This window comes from Cyanistes caeruleus, chromosome 9, assembly GCF_971803275.1.
Source record: "Cyanistes caeruleus chromosome 9, bCyaCae1.hap1.1, whole genome shotgun sequence".
In the NCBI taxonomy this organism is placed as follows: domain Eukaryota; kingdom Metazoa; phylum Chordata; class Aves; order Passeriformes; family Paridae; genus Cyanistes; species Cyanistes caeruleus.
In genome coordinates this window covers 1,638,145-1,661,962 of record NC_141709.1, presented here as the reverse complement: position 1 = coordinate 1,661,962, position 23,818 = coordinate 1,638,145, and the positions used below count along the sequence as shown (strand labels likewise).

At 40.3% G+C, this 23,818-nt stretch overlaps 1 protein-coding gene across 20 annotated transcripts in view; it reads left to right on the top strand.

The window, feature by feature from the left end:
• The window catches only part of DNM3 (dynamin 3), a 169,214-nt gene that overhangs the window by 82,152 nt on the left and 63,244 nt on the right, over positions 1-23,818 (top strand). For all 20 annotated transcript variants that reach the window (XR_015273928.1, XR_015273929.1, XM_086842342.1 and 17 more), the window contains one exon: positions 21,206-21,315. Coding sequence is in view for 18 of the 20 variants with exons in the window: in XM_086842342.1 (XP_086698468.1) it covers positions 21,206-21,315 (110 nt within the window). In the remaining 2 variants the exon portion in view is untranslated. The remainder of the gene's footprint in view (positions 1-21,205; positions 21,316-23,818) is intronic.

Sequence of the window (23,818 nt, the reverse complement as noted above, 5' to 3'; positions counted from 1 at the left end):
CAGTCCTTTGTGCTTCCCACAGATGTTTAATTTAATAAAATATAAAATCACTTCCCACCTTACTCTTCACAAGGGATATATGTTGCATGCCCCTCCCTCTATATCATGGATTCAACCAGAGAACTTCAAATTTATTATTTTACGAGACCAGTGGCCTTCAAAAGGTCTTTAAGTCTCTTTTTGGAATTTACTTACTAACAAAGTATATCTTGGTGGAGAGATTGGTCACGTAAAATTTTCACCTACCTTCACAATTATTGCACTTCTTGGTTAATTTGGACAAAGATTCAGCTCACCTTGTGTCTTTTTTCGGTGGTGTCCCAAAAAAAGATTAATGGCATTAATTAGAAACCAGGCAAAAAACAGGGGGTAGGTTATTTCATTCTTATAAACTTAAATCCAAAAACAAAACAAAAAAACCCTTGAACAAAAACATGGTATGAACCTTGAGCTGAGAGAAAAAAAGCAGCAAGAGGAGCAAGTGTTGTGAAAAGCCTGCAAATCACAACCACCTGGTTAGAGTAGTGAGTCTCATGTAAATTAAAGGAGAACTGACTTCAGTTGCAATGTTCAAAAAACGAACCTACAAGACGCTGCCCAAAGCTCTAGTTAATAATTATTGCAAACAGCTTGGAGCCAGTCCAAATTGTCCAGGGCTGTTGGATCCTCTCAGGGGTTCATGCATACCACAGTGATTATTGCATGCTTTTCCAAGCTCCATTGTGTGCTCTTGCTCGTGGTGCCTCTAGTGCTGAGCTGTGGAACTCTGTGACAGGGCTGTCTCATTTCTGCTCCTTGTGACCTCTCATTCTATGGGAGCTGCTTTGAAGTGTGCTGGACAGACCTGAGAAATGGTTTCTTGTGCCTGGGGGCTGATGGAGCTAAACATTGTAGAAGTTACTCATAGCGTACCTATGTGCTGTTGGAGTTCCTGCTGCTCAGTTCTTCAGGATCAGAGGATATTCCAAAGCAATTCTCCTGTTCAGACATACTTCAGGCATTTGTGCTGAAAACCTGATTAAAATTCAGGGCTCATTAACCTGGGTGTAGCCCTTTGGAACCAGATCTGTCCTACTTCCCAGATCTTCATTTGGTTCAGAGTTGCCACGTGTAGAATGATACCCTGGTGACAAATCTAGGAGGGCTGCCTGGCCAGGGTCTCTGTCCTCAGCACAGGTGAGGCTGGATTCTCTCTGCCAGTGTTGGTCAGTCTAGCAAAGGAACTTTGATATTTGTGGATTTTGAAGACAAGGAAGAAACTGAGGTAATAGTGATGAAGGAGTAATCTGTCCTTTCAATAGATTTGAAATCCTTCTGAACAATCCAGTCTGAGCACTACTTTGTTACTAGCCCATGCAGTTTGTTGTGCAGTTGCACAGCTTTACACTTCATATTTCTTCTGAGTGAGGTTGTGTGGAGGCAGATCTTACCAACCAGTTACCAGTTTGTAAATAATCCTCACTTCCCTAACATGACATGGTTTTGCAGCCTTTGAAATAGGGTCTAGCTCCAACATCAGAGGAGAGTGGGTGTTACTGGGACACTGCCAGATGGCCTCCAGACTTTTACTCATGGTGACAAGGCTTGGCAGCCCTTGGGGCAAGAAACATTACAAGTATTTTTACAGTGCCAGTCTGCAATATTCCCTAGATGTTCCCACAGTGCAGGTGATGGTAACAATCCTGTTACCAGTAGATTGACAGAATCTGCATTTCGCAGTCCTGCCCACCTTTTTCTGCTCCCATTGCATCACAGACCCTCACATTGGAATGTACATTTTTACCAGTAATCAGAATATGACTGGAGTTGTGCTGAGCCACCTCTCTTTGTTAACCACAAGTAAGAAACGTAATAACTATAGCACGTTTTTGGCTGAAACATTTGGTTAATTGCTTATGTTAGCTTGGCTGAGTGAGCTGGCCTATTAAATATTCCAGTGGTTTTAAATAATGGTTTAATTTTTGAAAGGTATTTTCTATTAGCTGAGGCAACCAAATTATTGTCTTGGAAGTCAGAGTACAACATATGTAGTGGAGCAAAAACTGTGAGGAAGGGGATCAGAAAACTGGGTTGTATGTCAGGCTGGTAGTTGTCATGATCTTTTCTGTGTTCTGCTCCAAAGATTTGGGTTTTCCTCCTGTGCATCTTTGAAGGTAATTTTATCCTGGTCTGTAGAGAAAAGACATCACTATTTTGGTTTGTTGATAACATGGCTTTGGGGAATTGTGTGGTAGATGTGCTCCATTGTTCCTGCTTTCCATTCATTTGGGGCTATCTTACTCATAGATCAGATCCTTAAAGGAATGGTATTTGAATTCATTCAGTGTCTCTTTAGAATGGAAAATGAAAGAGGATGATATTTGAACACACTCATTTTGGAAGAGTTTCCATGATGTTTTCTTTTGCCTTGATGTTCTTTCTCTGCTGGTATTGAGGGGACGGACCAGCATCTGCCCATGCCACAGGTAAAGCTGTTGAATTTTGGCCTGAATTATTTGTATTTTGAGACTTGCTGCCTGTCTGTGCCCATGGTAACCATCACCGTTGAAAGCAACATCCCCTCTTCTTGTGGAATTTTATGCTGAATAGCTCAGTGGATTGTCCTGATGGTCACCTTGGTGTATCCAGCTGGAGAGGAATGAGAACAGTCCTGCAGCCTCATGTCTCTGAAACTTGATGCCATGTGCAGCAGGAATAGCAAAACCCCTCGGAATGTCCTCACTGAAGCTCCCATGGGTGCAGGGAAAGGTGAGGCAGGTACTGAGCTCACAGCCTGTAACTCTGGTAACCCTGCCCCACACTGACCTCAGAACACAGAGGGCTCGAAGCACTCTGTGCATGGAGACTGTGCAGCTGTGTCTGCAGGAGCTTGGCCTTGGCTACCTGCCTTCTGGGAATCTTCAATAAGTGACCAAGGCTCCTCTTTTCTACTTAGGAAAGGTGACCATGGGGGTAAAAAGTCTTTCAGGCAGTGTTGGGATAGAGTGCCTTAGCTGGAGCACATCTGTTCTGCTGACTGCTAGAATGTGGGGCCTCAGCAAGATCAACACACTGAAACAGGCATAGAAAGAAATCACTGAACTATGAGTTGAGGTACCCTTGTGTTCTGTTAAAGTGAAATTTGTTACTTTTTCCCATTCATGGAGTCACCTAAAAAGTGGGAGAGACTGGAGATTATATGAGGATGGTAAAAAGCATCAGTGTAAAATATGGCAGTGACTCCAGTCTGAAAATAAGGAATGTTCTAGTTTAATTAATGTGGGATTAATCACTGCAGATGAGACCAGCTACAAGACTGGGTACAGTATCTCTTCTGTTATTTGTTTTTATATAACTTCTAGTCAATCTTAGGCTATTGATAAAGGTCATGAAAATGGAGTGTAACTGTCATTGGTGTGAGTAGATTTTATGTGATCCATCATCTGTTACAAAAGGCATCCCATGTGCTAATGCATGTTTCTAAGCATATCTAATGTGCTATCTGTTTATCTATTTTTTTTCCTTTTCATTTCCCACTTTTGCAATGCCCTTTTATTTTTATTGCCTGGCTAACAAGTGAAAAGTAAACTCAGGATAGTGGTTTAAACATTTTGCAAGAAAGAATAGTCTTGTAACTAAAACATAAGATGAAAAGTTAAAAGCTATGATTTGGTTTCTGATTCTACTGTTTATCTTGTTTTTAAAGTCACTGTAAAGAGACACTGAAAACAGAAAATCAGACTTCAGTCTGCAATTTTCTTATCTCTTAGATGTAAACAAAACTTTACCATAATGAAAAAGCTAAAGAAAGAAAAATCTCCAGTTTTGACATTGTGTATATGACAGCATTTTGAAAAGTAGCAATTCCTGTCCTGAATCAGATCAGTGTGTTTGTGAAAGCATCAAATACCAGATGCTCAAGAGGAGCTAAATCTAATAGAGTGCTACAGCCCCCACAGCAGACGGCTGGGCAGCATTTGGCTGCCTCCCTGGCTTCATGGAACTTTCATTTTCCTTGCATGGGTTCCTTCTTCCTTTTCTAATGCAGCTGGGAACATCCATAGGAAAGGATGTCTTGAGTCACACTGAATTCTCAGTCTCAAGGATGTTTGGCATCAGTGCAGGTCATAGCTTAAGTATGTGCTTTGTTTAAAGAAACTTCTGTTTATCAGCTTTCACAGAGGAAATGCAACAGTCAGAGACTTGTTAGATTTCATCTTCTGTTTATATTGGAGAAAACAATATTCACAAACACAGAAAATTAATGTTAAAGCTACAGAATGGTAGGTGGGTGCTTAGAGGAACAGGTAGAACCTTACACTGCTGAACACAGTATTGGGTTTTTTTGTTTTAGATTAAAACATCAAATAAATGTCTCTTTGATTGCAAGCTCACTGATAAAAACCAGTGCATCTTCCCTGTAAGATTTCCATTTAATAATTAATCTTTATAAAGAATGCATAGATCCATTACAAAATGCATAAAGTCAAAAAACCCCAAATCTTTCCTGAGCATTTAGATGCCAGTGGCCAACAGTGGGTTAAAAATCCTGCACATTTTTGGTAACGTTAGAAGCCCCGATGGGTGGAGTAGGCAATGGGCGTTGTAGTGTGGATGCTTTGCTAACCCTTTGCTGTGCAGCTGCAGGACAAACACACTGAAGCCATGGCCAGCAGCAAAGTGGATTCTCGAGGAGCTCTGGTTCTAAAACCCTTCTCTGTGCAGGAGACATTGAGTGCTTTCTGCTGCAGGAGGAGCAAGGATTTAAACTGTTTTCTAATCACTATGGGTTTTTTTCTGGTAAATACTGTCAAAAAAGTATTGCAAAAACAGCTTTAAAGAGTTAGGAAAGCTCGTTAGCAGCCAGTTGCCAAAATATCTGTTTCTACATACTCTACACAAGTTAGAATAATCCAATTAAATGAAAGGTGGTTTTTGCATCTGGTTTTGGATCTGGAAATAAGTTGATACAGACAGATTCACTGGACAGTTTAATTGCTGTAATAAATTTGCAGTAAACCTCATGAAAATAATGTTTTCTTTTTTCACTGTGAAGACAGATACATCCCTACATAAAGAGAAGTTTGCTTCCTCCTTTGTCTCATTGTCGACAACCGTAAATTTTCAGTTCAATTTTTGTAATGGGTAACTACACATAAGAAATCCCATCTGTGTGAAATACTATGGAAAGTGTAGGCATCCACAGAGGTGGTCAATAAGCTGTGCTGCTAACAGCAGAAAGTCTAGCAAGAAATGTCTTTTTATTATGCTTTGCAAAAATAGCCTGTGAGGATTCCACACGGGTGCTTTGTGGGAGGGCATTCCACACTGCGGGAGCAGAACAAGTGCCTTTAGGCATCTGAGGTCAAAATGTGGCCAAGGACTTCAGACATTTATAGGTGTGTTTCTCCTTGCTCACAAAAAAAAAATACTCAATAGTTTAGTTTGTATAGCAAGCTTAATTTGGGGATAGGTAACGCTTTATTGGCACAAGTTGGGTGAAAAGCAGAATTCAAAGTTCTTCATTATTTCCATCATGATCTTCTTTACTGTGTCCAGTGCACAAGTTCCTATGGCCTTCATGTGAGACATGTGGATTGATGCTTTTTTGTAAATAATTTGCCACTGAGGTGATGGAACAACACCCTCCTCTACCACATGGAAAAGATGAGTAGCTACTCCTGGGTTAAGGCTGGTACCCAGCCAGGAGGGGATAAATTAAGGTGTGGTGCTTTATTTCCCAGAGCCTTGAGCCCTTTGCTTTTGGAGCAGAGCCAGATGTTGACCTCCTCAATGGAAGATGAAGGTGCCTCTCTGGATTGAATCTCCTGCTCAGCTGGACTTGCTCCTCTTCTCTGCTTTGTTTAAATAAACTCAAAGTTTATTCCCCAGAGCGAGGTTCTCATGCTGGGTGAGCACAGGGTGCTGGTGCCTTTCAGCTCCACACAAACAACAAGTTGCATCATTCCTGATAAACTGAGTTTGTTTAGTTCTCTTGTTAGAGCCCATGTCTTGTGTCCCTGTCTCTACCACCTCTGCCAAGCTGCGTCTAACGCACCACCCTGAGCACCTTCCTGAGGAGCTGGGACTTGGAAAAGTTCTGGAGAGAAGGAACTGGTGGATCCAGGCCCAGAGCATGGAAAATTGTCTGCAGTGGGATGGAGCAGAGGGGAAGACAGAATGTGCTTGCAATACAAAAGCCTTTGAGAGTCTCAGGCTTTCCTTTTGGTGAAGTCTTGAACAGCAGAGATGCTGCCTGCAGTGTAAACGGCAGAGTAAGAGCAGGGCTTAGTTCCAAGGAACTCTTGGGCATTTTAAGTCAGGTTTGCTCCTTTGTTCTCTCCCTGTAATTTAGATAAGAGGTTTACACACATCAGTTGCAGAGTTCTCTTACAACTTCAGGCTGTTGATTTAAAACTGAGACTTGAGAGAGCTGAAGGAATGGGGTGGGGGCATAACTGAACTTTGCACTTTATACTAGTGCTTCATTTTCTTTAACTGAATTTTATTTTTCTAATATCTAGCCATAATAATTGTTTACAGCTTTACAGGCTTTTTGGTGAAGAGTAATGTAAAAAAGGGGTCGAACACTAGAGCTTTCTCAACATCTTAACATTGCCTTTTAATGGGTTTCCTCCTCAACCAAGCAGTGGGTCAGCTTTTTCCATGATGTGTCTGTTTTAATTAAAATACCTCATTAAGTTCTCTGCCATGAATCTGTATTGTGATCACTGAAGGTCCTGGTGAAGGTGAGACACGTGTTCTTTGTTGCTTTATTGCCTTGGGGAATGTTCTGTGGTGTGCCAACCCCACACCAACCCGTGTGCTTTTGATATGACAGACGATGCTTTTCCAATTATTTTCTGTCTGGCTCTCTAAACAAGAATATAAAGATATATCAGTTTTCCAGATGCATTATGCCACTAGATCTCTGTTAGATCAATTAAGTAGCAATTTTGATTCTGTATTAAAATTTTCTAGCTTTTCCTGTTTGCGTGCTATTACTAAACCAGCCTACAGATATTTTAGATAACTGTGCAGCAGTTTTCTTCCATAAGCTTTTCCTAACCTTATTCCCAACTCTACAGCCACTTCTCCAGGTGTTACACTTATCAATAGGTCTTTTTGCTTTCTCATTTTCATCTTTGAGATTCTCTGAACTGCTTTATAGTCCTCCTTGCTAGATTCTTCTCCCTTCCAGCCCCACCTCCCCTTTAGGGCATGAACAGCAGAGAAAGGAGTGTTGTGATTCTGTCTTAAAAGTTCTTTTTGAACAAGTCCAGAGGAGACCACTATGATGCTTAGAAGGGCTGGAGCACCTTTCCCATGAGGACAGGCTGAGGAAGTTCAGCCTGGAGAAGAGAAGGCTCCAGGGAGACCTTAGAGCAGCTGTACTGGAACTTAAATAAAGTCCAAGAGAGCTGGAGAGATGGTTTTGACAAAGGCTTGGGGTGATAGGACAAGGAGTGATGGCTTTAAATTGACAAAGAGTGGGTTTAGATCAGGTATCAAAAATAATCCTTCCCTGTGAGGGTGGAGAGACCCTGGCACAGATTCCCAGAGAAGCTGTGAATGCTCCATCCCTGGAAGTGTCCAGGGCCAGGTTGGATGGGGCTTGGAGCAGCCTGGGATGGTGGATGGTGTCCCTGCCCATGGCAGGGGGTGGGAATGAGATGAGCTTTCAACTCCCTTCCAACCCAAACCATTCCATGGTAGGATTTTTTCCTTTTGAAGCTTTGTGTCTGTGTGAATGTTTGTGTGAGGGCAGTGAGGACTTTCTTAAACTGCAAAGTAAGCTGAGAACTTGCAGCCTAATTGAAATCAATTAGAAATGTTTTCTTATGGAACTCAGTGCTTGACATCAGTCAACTTTTGCTCTAAATGATCCAAATCATGAAATCATGACAACTCTTTGGCTGTGTTGCTTAAGCTGAGAGAATTTAGTATCCAATGGTAATTAGAGTATAATTGTTTTAGATTGAGGGGCCTGTGCCTGTTAAGGTATATAAAATTTTCCTCCTTTTCAGTGAGCAGAAGAAAAATTCCATAATGTGCTTCTCTTCAAGGTGTCCTTGTGTCTTAGTGTTCTGAAAAGGTCTGGGATTTTGTTTATGCCTGCAGAAAATATCAGAGCTCACTGATAATCAGAGGTTCCCATCTTCACTTCTCCTTTTAAAAGTCAGTTTTGGAAGAGCACAGTCGCTTTACAAACAGTGCCCTGCTCTGAAAAAAACACCTCCAAGTGCTGCTCTTTGTCCACACACAAACTGGCCAGAGATGTCTTTACATTTCTGTAGTTCCTAACTTGAAAAACACTTCTTGCACCAAAAGTCTTTTGCAGGAGATGTTGGGAGTGAGTGCAAGAAAAACGGGGCCTCAGGATTCACCTGTAAAGGCTCTGTGCAGCTGCCAAGTGAATTTGATTCTAATCCATAGTTCTGTCTTAGACTAAACTGTATTTTTCCCCTTCTGAATTAGGTTCTCCCCATCAGCATTTCCAAAGTGTGATTTCAGGGAAGATTGAAATGTATTTTGAGGTCTTCTGTTCTCATCAGGGAATGTGAATTTCTTTTAAATGTGAATTTTCCAGGCTTATAAGACTTGGTATGGGGAGGATTTTTTTTTTTTTCTTTTTTTGAGTAATGGCAATTAGTTCTGTAATGCATTAATTTAAATATACATGCATTTAGCCTTGTCTGTTGTTATGTACTTTTTTCCTGGGAATTACTAGTAATTATATTTCAGTAATGTATTAGTATAAAACCCTTATTATTTCAAGCTATTTCAGTATAATGTATTATTAGACATTTAAAACAAATGTAAACTGCTAGACAATTTAGTTTTTGTAACCTTGGGAATATCCTCAGAGGAGCACAGAATGTTATTTCAGCAAAAGGAATGAATTGAGACAATAATTAAAATATACATTTAGTTTGAGTAATGTAAATGCAAAGAATGGATCACAGAAAATCAAATTGCTGAATTCGGTGTTAAAATAGTGCTTGGGCAGACATAGAACACTTGTAATGAGCTTTTTATTTCAGTATTTTATTTCAATACTTTTGAGGCTTTTGAAGGCCAGAGGGGAACTAGCTGAATTGTTTTCTTTGTTTTAAATTGTATTTTTAAAAATTTGTTGCATGGACAACTCTGCAATAAGCTGTCCTCTCTGCTTTGGGTGTCCTGAAAACAAAATGTTTGTCTAAAATGTTCTTTATTGCTTTAGAACTTGTTAAAGGATGATCTCTGATAACAGAATTAACTGTGTGTGAAATGACAGTTAATAAGATGGTTTACACATGTAAGGCTTAGTTGTATGAATTCAGTTTTCAGACTCCATCACAGAACCAACTTCTTTGTGAAAAGTGATAGATTTGGGAGTCTGATAGTTTCACTATTCTAGATTTCTTACTGAAATTGGATTTTGTACATATATTTTTAAGTTAGCTATCATGTTTTCACTTGGATTTTTGTTGTGACCATGCTGCTTTCCCATGGAAACACCCTCAAAATGTCAGTGTTAGAAAGCAGTTGTAACAGATTTTTCCAGCAGCAGTTCCTCGTTGGTTGCAGTATCTGTAAAAGCTAACGACATTAAGGAATAATGGAGTATGTCTTTCAAAGCACAAGTAATGAGTAATAGGGGTGTTTTGACATAGTGTTTAAAGAAAAAAAACAAAAAACCCATGGAATTTGGTTTCCTGCCCAGAACTTTGACTGACTGTCTGGGAATTCAGCGCCGTATGTCAGGGTTATGTAGAATTGGTGTACGTACACTGCAGTGATTCTTTACAATTGTTACAGTGTCCTGCAAGTTTAGGGCCAGGGAATTGGTAGTCTCCAATATTTTGAGTCAGCACTGATAAAGACTTACACTGCTGAGGAAGTTGTGCACAATAAATATTTCCCTTTCTTCCAGAGGGGTAGCAGTATTATTTTCCTTGTCTTCAAACTGTACAAGTTCACCATTTTTATAGGTATGTTGAACTTTGGGATTATCAATGCACCTTTTTTGTTGTCTTCTGTGGTTGCATTACTATTGTTGGTGTAGAGTTCTCTCAAGCTCCTGGAGACTTTTCAAAGCAATTGTATCTTTGGTGGATTCTTTGAAACAGCCCAAGGTTAAACGTGTGTAGCCAGTGCTGCTGAAGCAAAGCTTTACACCTTGAATCTTTAAAAATCTGATTTTCATAATATCACTACACCAACAATAGCTATCCAAGCTGCATGTTACAGATTTTTACAGCATGATGAAGATAGTTTTACAGCTATTGTGATCATTGGTTAGAGGTTTTTTTCCTTAGGAAAGAGCGTCTCTCTAATTGTGCTCTTGGGGAAGCCAACTGACAGTATCTTAACAAAGATGATTAAGTAAATGCAGGTGTTTGTCATCTTAACACAACTTTCAGTCTACACAATGGTGTATTCAATCCCTATTTCCCTCCCTAAGCAAACAGTGTGGAATAAAAGAGGGTGTTAGGTATGAATCAGAGTAGTAGTTGATTGCAGGAATCCAGACATGGGAGAACTGGAATTCTTTAAAGATGATGTTATTTTATACAGAGAAGAAATGACATATTTTTAAATGTCACTGCAAGAAAAGACAAGGTTTGCCATTAGTCTGGATTGGAAGAGATATGGAAAAAAGCAGAAGAACAATTAAAAATACTTTTGAATTATTGGTAAGATTTTTATTTTGGGACAGCAAAAGAATACGACTGTAAGATTCTTAAATCTGGAGACCTCATGCCCCATGCTAAAGCAAGGGAAATGCCTTCTCCCAGGTGCTGATACTCATGAGAGATATTCTCCTTGCCCAGTTTTCTGTGCTTGTTGCTCACAGCGATGATGATGGAGTTTCTGGCTGGCTGAGAGTCTGTAGCTGCTTTGCTAAGAAGGAATCTGGCAGCCAGAAGCATCGCAGATGTTGTGTCCTGACTTCAGCAGCCCCTTCCCCCTGTGCCCCTCGCAGTGCTCGCTGCCAGTCCTGCTTTATTCCTGGTTCTTGGCTGTGACAGGGCACGATCTGCCTCAGCACAAACCTCTGCCTCTCCCCTCTGACACAGAAACTGCTCCCACATGGCTGAAGATGTGCTGGTGATGCCTCAGAGAGCCTAAAACAGAAAATAAAGCAGGTATTGATTGAAAGGCCTTCAAAGGATACACCTTGGGCAGTGCAGGAACCTCACAGAGGATACACCCAAGATGGACAATGGTCATGAGTTTTTCAGACAGATAGAAGTCTGGTCTGTTTGCATATCAGAGGTTAATTTTCCAATTACAGCTTCAGGTAATGAAGTCATTTACTCCAAGTTCCCCCCGCCAAGTTCACTTCATTTTTAGGGCCTGAGACAGTTGAGGTGTCCTTGGGTTTCAAGCCTGGAAAGAAATTGTTTTGTCTGAATAAAATGGGAGAACAGTAGCTGACAGGCTATGGAATTTTATACACTAAAGCAGTACTGATCTGAAAAATAGAAAAGCTAAAATTTAAGGCACCACTGTGAGTTTGTGCTTGCAGAGTGTTTGCATTTCTGTTTGAGCTGAATGGATGATCTGCATGATCTGTCCTGGAGATGGCACAACCTGCTCTGGGCCTGCAGGAGACCTGCAGATGGCCAAGGATGGTTCTAAGGCTTTGCTGTCGCTGGGGTTCAGCAAGGGCACAAGGGTGGGCTGGAATGAAGCTGACAAAGGTGATCTGTCAAGAAATAACCCAAGGTCTGCCACCACACGAAGGGCAGTGACAACACTTGAACAGTCCATGGTTATTTCAGTTTGAGGACATGTCTGTCCTTCCAGAGGTGTTGCTGTGTGCTGCCTCCTGCTGAGGTATCTGCCTGAGTTCAGCACCAGCCAGGATATTTAAAGGGAGCACATGGCTAAGGCAGTGGAGTTTGGCTCTTTGTTTCAGGTATGTGTTTTTTAGGTGTGCTGTAGGGTTGACATACTTTCCCTTGGGGTGATGCTGGAGCACGCCCTCTGTTTTCTGTATTCTGCTGCAAAGGAACACAACAGCAGCACAATCAAAATGATTTGCAATGTGTCCAGTGTCCTTCACAGAACTGCCTGTCACAAACTATCATATACAGTTATCAGGAAAGAGCAACACAGACATTTGCATTTAATCTCCAGATTGAAAAGCACCGTATTTGGCAGCTCTCCTACACACATTTCCCTGTGCACACACTCCTGGTGCTGGGGGTCAGCAGGAGACCAGCACTGCCTGGCACCTTGCAGCCACTTCTTTTACTGGCAGTAACTTTGATGGAGCCAATCCAGAGAAGGGCAACAAAGATGGAGAAGGAGCACAAGTCATATGAGGAGAGGCTGAGGGATCTGGGGTGGCTCAGCCTGCAAGAAAGGAGGCTCAGAGATGTCTTTATTGCTCTCTAGAGCTGTGTGAAAGGAGGCTGTAGCCAGATGGGGTCAGTCTCTTCTCCCAGACAACCAGCAAGACAAGAGGAAATGGCCTCAAGTGGAACCAGAGCACCTTGATACTGGATCTTTGGAAAAAATTCTATTTTCTTGGACACTCTACCAACCTTTTTTTCCATGTTCCTGTGCCCCTGTTTGTCAGGTTCCTTTTTTTGAGTTGAGTCAATCCCCACTCACATTCCAAAACTTACTGGGGCAGGTGATGGACAGTCAGAGGTGGCTTCTGGCTGAGGAGGCTTTGAGAACAGAGAAAACTTAAAGTCACTTTGAGGAGCAGGTTTGGCTCTGAGCTTCAGGAGTCCTTCAGTCCAGGACAACTTCATGGGAACATTCCTGATGATGGAGATTTCAATCTAATACTGATTCTCAAGGACAGTGGCATGCAGGTTTTCCTGCACATGGCTGTAATTATTTTAGTATATCTTTTGTCAAATTCTGAGACACATCTCAAAATCTCCCCTTGAAGATTTGAAGGCATTATGTGACTTAACATTTGAAGGAAATGTTTTTGATATGAAGTAGAAATTGCTGGTCATTGTGCATTCAGTTTTCTTTGTTTATTAGTTATAGGATAATCCCCAGGGCTACCTATTTTGCAAAAAAACACTCAAACAAACCAAACCCAAATATGTTGTTATGATAGGATAGTCAGGTGATTTAACCACTTGTGTAATAATTCAATAATTTTTCTTTGATTAAATTGATAAGCTAGAGTATATTTCTACATATGATGTATAGCATGGAAGGAGATAATTTCAGACAGTTGTCTCAGAAGTGAATGTTTTGCGTGACCCCAAGTATCTTGGCTTGATTAAAAAAGGCAAAAAAAAAAAGAAAAATCTGAAATGTACCTTTCAGAAAGTGCTGCTATAAAAAAAAAACAACTAAAGAGGAGGGGTACTGGGGGAGAAGTCTTGACACCAGAAGCTCTGTCACAGCAGAGTTTCTCTCGGATGTCTGGAAAAAGTCTTCCACTTCTGGGATGCTTTCCAAAATATTTTCAGTGACCATTGCCACAGGCGTGAACTTCTTAATGCATTTTGCAGTAATCTCCACCACAGTGAAATTGATTGCTGTCTGAAAGCTTTTAATGATAACAAGCAAGTAGGACAGCAGAAGTGCCATGAGTTAATTTGTGTGTGTGCATTGTGTTGCATGTTTAGGAGTCTTGCAGAGACAGATGCATCACCTCAGGAAAATTCTGCTTAATGTTTTTTACAGAATTATGTAATTGCATATTTCTCATTTTACATCTTGCAGGAAAGATCTTTTTTTCTTCATGCACAAAGTGTGTAGGGTCTCTGGAGATAGTTCAGTTGGTAACCAGGGAAAGGTCTCTGACCTGAGTTTGAGCTTTTCTAGGGTTCACTTTATAGGAGCTGAAATAGATAAAAAGCCAGAGGAGCTTTAGGAAATGCCTTTCTAGCAGACAAAAAGGTGCTGTGTCAATGGTGCATCTTCTTCATGTGCCCACCAAGGAATTTCAGGAGGCTTATAAATAAAAGATTCTCTTTCTGTCTTCAAGGACATTGAGGAAGCTGAAAATACAATGCAACTTACTGGGTTTTTTTCCATTTTATCTTAATATTCCTAATGCAAGAGATCATTAGAACCAGAGAGGTTCATCCACCCAGACCATCACCTTTCCAAGACTGAAATCTGAGCTGCACTTTGATTCAAAGAGAAGAGCTTTCAAGAATTATGTTTTTTCTGTAAATAAAAGAAATCCCACCACCAAAACACATGTATACATATATATATATATATATATATATATATATATATATATATATATATAAAAATAAAAACCACAATATTTTTATACACACACACAATAATCAAAGTTGTTAATGTAAATTGCCATCTGAAGCAAACTGGAGTCCCTCTGTGCCAGCACAGAGGAGCTGATCCAGAGCCCTTTGTCCTGCACTGCTGCTCCCTGTGGTTCTTGGATGGTCTGCAGAGGTGAGGAGTGAAAAACAAAAACTCCAGCACCAGCAGAGAAAAACAAGCTGTCCTAAGCAGGCTTTGTAGCAAGGGATAAAAAGGTCAAAGGATACATTTATCCCACTCTACCTTCGGAGCAGCCACTTGGCAAATCCAGCAGAATTTTTCCAGACTGTCACTGGTTCATCAGTCGGGGCTTTCTCTCAGTTTTAAATGCCAACATCACTTCAGTTCAGAGGAATTGCTGGCTTCTTTCCCAGACAAGATTCCCAAATTCAAAATGACCTTTCAAGATCCTAACTAATAGGAGCTAAACAGAGATTTCCTCTTCATCAGGCCCTTTCTCAGACTGATCCTTTTACTGACAGCACACACCAGTGAAGGACCAGCCCTTCACCTGTGATAATAAACACCTCTTTTGGAGAGCAGCAAAATTAACATTGAATTTGTTATATATTCCAGAAACTACTGCCCTTCTGTTTGATGCACTGATTATGTAAAGACAGAGGGGAGTACCAGTGGAATTAGTAGATTTCCTCTTTTTAAAAAAATTATTTTATTATTTAATGCAGCTATTTACATTTTACATTTTATTTAATACAGCAGGTTTGTCAGCTCCCACTTCAGGACCAGCTTGACCCAGACTCTCTTCCAGGCAAGAAGAAAGAGGAATTTGGGGCTGCCTAGCTTTGAGCAGGCAGGTTGTGAAGTTCTGCTCTGGGGTGGGCTGTAGGAATTCAAACTGCAGCTTCAGCTCTCTGGAAACCTGTGCTGCAAAATAATGATGTATACATATATATATATATACATACAGCCTATACTGGTGCTCTTCTGGGAAGTCTTGAAATGTGGCAGGATAGAAAACTGCTTCCAAGGAAGAACCAGTAACCATTTCTTGTTGAAGTGTTTCAAATGCAGAGTTGTGAACTCTTGTTTTTGTACTCCTGAAGAAATTTGGGCAAAAAAAAAGCACAGAAACAAATATAATGCTGGTTCTTATGAGAGAAAAACATTGTGGAAAATGAGTGGCACTCTGGAAAATAAATGAAAAAGCCAGACTAAGGACTGATTTACCATTAGCATCAGGTTTAGTCCCATAGCTGAATTCTGAAGGAACAGGAGAGATATAACAAGGCTCTTAATTTCTTTTTTAATAATATGTTGTGAAAAAAGATACCAAATGATTGGGGAAAAAAATTGCAAGTGCCAGAAGTATGCATAATTGCCTGGAAAAGATAGTACAAATGCAAACTATAGGAAGATAATAACTGAAACCTGGAATAGCCTGGTTCTATCATGAGAACTTTCTTTCAGCTATGCTTTCAGGCTTGGCATTTTCAGCTTTGATTTATATAAGAAACTCAATATTTTGACCATGGCAAAAGATAAAGACTTGTAAGACTGAAGGAATATAAGATTTGGTATTTGTGCTCTCTTCTATGTCCTCTGTTCTTCTAACAGCCCAGTTTATCAGCCTGAGCTGTTGTCCTATTTTTGTCATGAGATTTTCAATTTGGAGTTGAGTCTAGAAGACTGGAGGGGAGAGGTGCATAGATGGAAGAAACATATTCTCATCTGCAACTTGTTAAGTATTCTTTTGCAGTGCTTTTCATAAAAATGTTAGAATATTTAGGTATGCATTGTTTTATCTGGTAAAGCAGCTCACTCCTCATTTTATAGGCACGTTAAAATTATGTTTTCTACATCTGTACCCAGGAGCATGCTCAGGCCTGAATCCCATGCTGCTAAGTAGTCTATAAAAAAAAATAACTTGCTTTATTTTTCTTCAGAATTTTGCAGTAGTGTCTGAGAATCTCATGCTTCATTTTTCAAAGTGTGCTTTAAAGCCAAGTGTGGTGAAGCAGAGACCATTGTGAAGATTTTGTGTGGCTTTGTCAACTGAGAGAGAAATACAAACTGAACCAGAAACACAGGAAAATTCTCTTGGATATATTTAGAGTCAGAATATGCTAAACTCTTGGATATTGAATACTATAAAGGTTTCTATGAGGCATATTAATAATTTTTCACTTGAATCAAATGCCACAGAGTAAGCTGTTTGCACTGGCAGCCTGAGCTCCGAGGTGTAAACAAGGCTGAGCCTTTCCTTTTCAGGAGTAAACAGGCACAGACCACCAGCACTTCCTTACACTTCTATTGTTTTTCTTCTTCTTCCTTTAATACAAATTACAAATACTCTGGCTTAGCAGGTTCACAAGCCACTGCTTCTTGTGTCTCTGTAGAATGTGGATGCTGCTCTGGCCACATTAAATAGTACAATATTGTAGAGTATCTTTGCTTTGGGGTTATTTTCTGCCCCTGCTGCTTAACTGCTTTGCCAAGTAATTGTCCCACCTACACACTTAAAGTCCTGACTGCAGGATATTTAATGGTGCCTTGCCATCACTGACAGAAAACAAGGTTGAGCAGGATGCCTGTGAGTCAGGTAAGTGTAATCCCCGAGTATGAATGCAGTACAGTGCTGATCTGGAAATCCAGACCAGAGGCAGAAATGTTAAGTTTTTCATGTGCTGTTCCCCAGCTTTATTACAAAGCTGTTCTTGCTCAGTTTATGATTTTTAAGCAGTTCACTCTATTGCCTCATCAATACCTAACACTTGTTAATGCCTCATTCTAATGGCAGAGGCATTTTGTAGATATCTACATTTGCTCTCAGTGCTCACTAAATACTCCTGAGATTTGCTCTCTCAGCTGATGCAGAGAATGGATCCTGCTGTAAACCAGTCCTTGTTCCAACCTTTTCAGAGTGGCCTGTACTTCCAGTTGGGAGCTTGATTTCTTTGAATTAGAGGTCCCCACACAGACAGGTTTTGGTTGGTGTCATGACCCTCCATTTCAAAGCTGGTGTTCTATAGTGAATTGGTAAGTGGTGAGCAAACCAGCTCAATTCTCTTGATGTAGCTGGAAGTGCAATTGAGTCGATACTGGGCTCAATCCTGCATTTCAGAACCTGAGCATTGTGTGCTTGAATTGTGCTGCATAAAATTTCATTCTGTTCTCTTGTGGAGAAGAGCCTGTGCTGGTGCTGCTGCTGCTGTGCCTTAGCCAGCCTGAAGTGACAAAAGAACCACCTTTGATAACTGGAAGAAGCTGAAGTCATTTAACAATCTCTTTTCTTTGAAGCAAAGGAATTCTGTTCCTCTTATCATCTGGTCTGCTGATGTTGTGTCCAAGGTTTCTTTTGCTGTTTTGACTGAGCCTGAAAGTTCCAAAAGCACAGAACGCTTTTTGAAGCGGTTTCTGCCCCTGGCTGAAAATGCAACAGGGTTCATTATCCTGGAAGTGCTGGCTGAGACCCTGCTGGGGGAAGGAAGGGGAGCTGCCCTTGTATTTTTTGTATCCCTTGTGCCATTTTGGACTTGAGCAGTATTTATTTTTAGTCCATTTAAACAGTGCAGAAGGAAGGGGCAGTTGTAATATGGCATATTTACATCATGCTGTCAGTTCCTGGCAGCTCCCTTGCCTGTCGGAGAACAGAATTGGTCCATTAAGGATGTGAGTGCTACTTATGCCCACGAATAGTGAAACATCGTCTCCAGGGTGGGAAGGCCTCCCCAGGCAAGCAGGTTCGTTTGTTTTTCTAAGGTGGAGTATGGGGAATTTTTTTTTCATGTCACAGGGACAGGAATGGGCCATTCTACCTCCCACTTTTTCCTTCTCTACTCTGGAAAAAGAGAGGCGAAGTCTCTACGTGAGATCAGCATGTGCTGGTTTTTCCCCTCATGTCACGCTTCAGTTCTCTGCCCCTTTATAAAAATAAAAATCTATAAATAAAAAAGAACAAATGCTGAGGGGGACAAACTGGACCCACAGTTATGTGCATGTAGTCACTCGTCAAAGTGTGCCTAGCCCCATTCCTCCCAGGCTTCATGCATTCCCTGTTTCTTATGCTGTCAGCTTCTCAGGATGGGAAACATGCACAAATAATCCTGGCTGGAGCTTTTTTTTTGCCCTACCATAACATAATATTAATTGAGCTTAGGCTGAAATGTCAGGCTCATCTGCTGTTGAATTAACTCCTTCTCCATTTCTGTATCATTTCCCCCACTTTGGAGGGAAAAAAATTGCGTTGAGTTTTGCTGCCACACTTTAATGTCACAGTAATACCTTTCTCCTGAAATTAAGCAGCATTTAGCTCTGATCTCTCCTGTTTGCCTCAAGCACAGGCACCCTGTGATTTCCCTTTCTTGGAAACTGCCCTGTCTCAGCATGTGGGTAGGAGGCCATGTAAATAAATACCAACCACTTCTTAGCCTTCAGTAGGCATTTCCTTTTTCCTGGTGGCTGCAGAAGAAACACTTTCTCACAGTTTGGCATCAAACATTTATATAACTTTCCTGCTTGTGGAATTTTTGTTTAGACAATCAGATTCTTGGGGTAGTTTTTCCATCAGTTTCTATTTTTATTCATCCGTGGTTGCTTGGTTTTTCTGTAAATTGTGTCTGTCAGAAGAAAAACTTCATCAGAAACTTCTTACATTTTCAGTAATTGAACAGTAAATCATGATAAGCCTATTCTGTAACACTGAAAGATAATTTTTAAAGAAAAAATTAAACTTATCTTGGATTTCTTTTTTCTTAGCTGTAATGGAATATATCTGCCCAAATGGAATATTTCTGCCCAAAAGATTTTTTTTTTTAAAATAACCTGCCTTAAGTTTTTCAAATAGAATACAAAAGTATCTTATATTGCCTTTCAGCCCAGCTTTCAGCTGAAAATGAAAATATTTGCTTTTGGTACAAAGTTCAGTATATGCTAGAATATCTCCCTTTGTCATGGCAGTGGAGCTAATACATTGTTATCCTTTTCTTTACTATACTAGTTAGGTCATAAATTCATAATAGCAAAACAGACCATATCAATACAAATCAATATTAGAGGATATGTGTTTCTAATTTGCATACATGCATATTTATAAGATCTTTATTTAGTGTTGTTTGCTTTTTTTTTTTTTTTTAATTGATAAATTATGAATTTACATGGCTTAGTTTGATTTGTCTGAGTGGGTGGCAGTGTACAATCCCTGCTGGGAGAGCCCCAAGGAAGGAAAATACAGATCTGAGCTGTGATAAACAGCTCCAGAGTGGCACAGAACTAGATTCCTTCATGGGAGCAGATGTTAGATGAGAGAGTGGAGAATATACCTGTGTATCTTCTTTTGTGAGGAATAATTCCTAGGGTGGTTAACATAGAGGCAGTTCCTGAATCCATCAGATGCTTTTTATGGAATACACAGAATTTTATAACCTTTGTATTCAGCAATAAGAGAAACTGTGCTTTTTCAGAAGGGCTTTTGAAATCTGTTTTTTTTCTGTCCTGAGGCCCTGGTAGGAGGCTGTCTAGGAAAGTGAGCCTTTGTTGGCCATGTCACAGGATTTTTATAGTTTCACTCTTAGGGCCTTTCTCATCCAGCTTAGTTTTGCAATGTGCTGAAGCTCAGCCAAGATGAATTGCATCTGCCAGGCCATCTTCCAGTTGTGTGCACTGCAAGGTGCTTGGTGTATTCTGGGAAACACAGAGAGACAAGGCTGAGCCCTGCTTTGCTTTGTCCCTTAGTCCTGTCTCATACAATAAACTCATCCCATGCACATTTCTTCCTTGAGCCCATGAGTGATGGGAACACTTTGGGAACACTTTGGGAAGTGCAGTGGTGCTGAACTTCAGAGCTGGCTCTGGTGGTGGCTGGGCAGACACCACTCAGCCTTGCTTCACACTGTCTGATGAGGGACTGGGAAGGAGTGGAAGATCTCCAACTTCAGTGGTTTTTTGACGTTCTGTAGGGTCAATGGGGAGCCAAATTCATGAAAAACCCATTTAGTATCAACTGCAGGAATTCCAGGGCAGGAAAACTCTCTGCACTCCATTGCTGCCAAAGTGGCACCAACCTTAACAGTACCTTAATGGCTTTTAGAAGCTGTTAAACTGTGCTGTGCTAATACCCCTGTCAGCAGATCTATCATGGTGTGCAAGCCCAGAATGAGGGCTTGGAGGATGACCTCTCATCTTTGGATCCTTCTATTTAACATCTGGTGTGATTGCAAAGTGAACTGGAGAGGTTTGCTTCAGTTTATCCATCAGTGCAAGCGCTTAAGGAAGTTTAACACGATGGAAACGGCCAATACACTTCAGGGTTTTTGTTCTGACATAATGAATTACCTTGCTAGCCCTTAATTGGAAGTGACAAGAAGGAAGAAACCTGGAAAAGGTGAAATTACTGTGATTGTGCTGTAAATGAGGGTTGTGATGAAATTGCAAAGCAGTTGGCTACAGCAAGAATGAATAATTCATTCCTATTTGGAGAAATAAGCTAGTTAGATTAGTGTCTGATTTTGTTATAAAACCTTAATAATGGCATTATTTTGATTGATTTGTATGTGTTTTGTATTTTTCACAGGCAGAATGAAAGTTTCTGTGTGGGTTTATTGAATGCCATGCTTGCATAATTAATAATAACAACAAAGTAGAGATGAACTTATGTCACTTCACTTGCTGTGCAGACATTGGAGAGTTCTTTTTTGATCACACACTTTTATTGTAGTTAAGTCTGACCCTTGATTTTTTAGAATTCAGAGGAATGAAAAATAACCATTGTAGATGTTTGTGTGTTTGAGGTGAACTTCTTTTATTAGGAAATGTTTTAAAAGGGTCAGTGAAAAACAGAACTGAAACTGAGGTTTCATTTCTCTTGCAGGTAGATCTATGAAAGATAAGCAGACTTTTAAATTTGGGTATTTCCTTGTGATAACAAAAGTACCAACTAAGCAGAGCTTGCTGACATCAGGCTTCTTCTCACACAGTGTTGTTTTAATCCTTTTTTTCCTAGGAGAAAGAGAAGAAGTATATGCTGCCTTTGGACAACTTGAAAGTGCGAGATGTTGAAAAGAGCTTCATGTCCAGCAAACACATCTTTGCATTGTTTAACACAGAGCAGAGGTAAGAAAATGTGCTATTCTGCAGATACTTCTATCAAATGGCATCTAGCTGAGCATTTTCATAACTGTGAGTGCAGTTCTGCTGTTTCCACCCTGTTGAGTGCACAAGGTCTTGATATTCTTGATTTATCTTCTGCTTTGCTGTTGCATAACCATGGGATGAAAGGCTGATGTCCTCAGAGCCACTCGTGGGGTGAAACAGCTCCATGATGAGTCAGCCAGTCCTTCCTTGTGGCTGAATAATCATCTCCTGATCCTATTTTTGTTTTATTTGGCAGTCACCTAGGCTTACCAAAACATACATGACTTCTGTACCTTGTGACCAGATTCAACTGGTGGAAATCACAAAAGCGTCATTGCTTTTCACTTTCTCCAGTGGAAAATGTTGCCTGTCATTAATCTTGGGACACATTTGATTGTTTGTTTGGGTTTAAACACTGCTGAATGGAGAAAAAATAGATTCCTCTATTTCTCTAATTAATAAAATCTTTGCTTAGTTTTTGCCTCACTTTTCCACTCAGACTCTTCTCTGTTTTAAGTGGTGTGGGTGCTGTATGGAAGCTACTCCTGATGCACAGCCAGTTCAGATTACTGTGCACAAACAATTTCCTTAAATGTTACAAAAGACATAAAAGTGAGGTGTAATTTTTATATTTTTCTAAACTGAGGAAGAGAGTTTCATTTGTAGCTGTCTCAGTGGAATTACATTTTAGCAGGTAAGGGGCAATTCCTGTAAGCTTTTTTTTTCAGGCAGGTAAGTAAATTGAATTGCAGGGGTAGCATGGATGGATTTTGTTTCCCTCTTCTGCTAAATTCCTTCACATCTGCTTCTCCCCCACATCACCAAAGCTTGGCATTATCTTCAGACACTCAAGATGATGTGGCTGGCTGCAGAGCAGCTGTCTTTGCTCCCAAAGTGGCCAGAAATAGTGACCAGAATTTCAGAAGCAAGGAGTGCCCCTCCCTCCTGCAAAGCAAAAGCAAATCAGGGGGATTTCTGAGCTGTCAGCTTTCTGCTGACCCCAGAAACGTGAGGACACAATGTCAGGCTCAGTCTGAAGTAGCCCAGGAAGGCTGAGCCAGCCTGCAAGGGGACATGGCCTGCCAGGATGTGCCCTTTGAAAGCATGTCACACACATACTAGCTGGGAATAACGTTTCAAATGCTTGACCAGTTGCGTTTCTGGAGCAAAGAAAAAAGCTTTGAAAAGCTTTTCATGTTCTAAAAACATAAATGAGCTTTGGATGCTGGGAATGAATGTAATTCTGATGATTCTTGCTGTAGTTGTGTGTGGATCATCCCAGTGTTGGGTGTGCATCCATCAAGAAAGGTAACTTTGTCCTGGTGGCTTGATAGCAGCTGTACTTATTAGGTTACTTCCATAAGAAATTTGTTAATTTTTAAAGAAATTTTAAAATTTTCTAATTGTTTCTCCTTTGGTTTGACTAATGACTTTGAATATTATCATCATCATAAATAATAATCATTGAACTGCTGTGAAAATCCAAGAGAAGCATTTCAATTGGCAAGTTTGGGATTTACTTAGGTGATGTATAGCTGGACATTCCCATTTTCACTCAATCTTCATCCATACTAGACATCAAGGACTTCAAAATCAGATGTCTAAAATGTTTGCCATGTCTGTGATAACTCTGCCTCTTTGGGCTCTGAGTAGACCCTGCAGCCTCTGCAAGCTGCTCTAAAAACATCTTTACATCCACATGGACATGTTAAGACACGACAACACAGCAGGAAGTTCACAAAATACCTTTGCCTTGTGAGAGGCAGATCATGGAGTCAGTCCTGCAGCTTTAAGGGAGGCCAGAGTTGTTTCTGAAGAAATATTTATTGAATTCTAATTAAAACAGCAGTTTCTCTGTTACCGTAAAACAGCTGATTTTTGCTATTTCTAAAAATCTGCCTCCTGGCACAAATTGATCAAAACAAGATTAGTATCATTTTCCACTGAATCCTGAATTTATAGATGTGTCAGCAAAAACAGGAGTGTTGGTTCTCGAGTGGAGTGATCTGGCTGGGGACTCTGTACCCTATGCCATGTTCTTAAGGAAACTGAAAGAGGGAATTGATAAAGATCTATTGAAATAAAAAAATCTTATTGTTGTTTGTGGTAATCTGTTGAATCCTGGTTTCTGATGTTTGCTTTTTAAAGATCATGTAAAAAATTAACTTAGTTTCTGGTTGGCTTTTTTTTGTTGGGGGGTGGTGAAGTGCTTTTTTCAATTAAGAAAACCTTAGCAGCTGAGAAAGAAATCAGCTTTCGAAGTCTGCCCACTGAGGGTTCTGGTTATGGAACCATTTTGCTATTTAAGATGTAGATCGTTAAAGAACAAAGGCAAAATCATCTGTTCCAGCTTCCATGATAACACAGAGATTATTCTGTATCTCTTTTTTCTCCCCCCATAATCTGCAGCATTTTTTTTTCCTTGACTGTGAAATCTTTCTTAATGTTCAATTAAATTATTTTAATTTTCAAGCAAAAACCT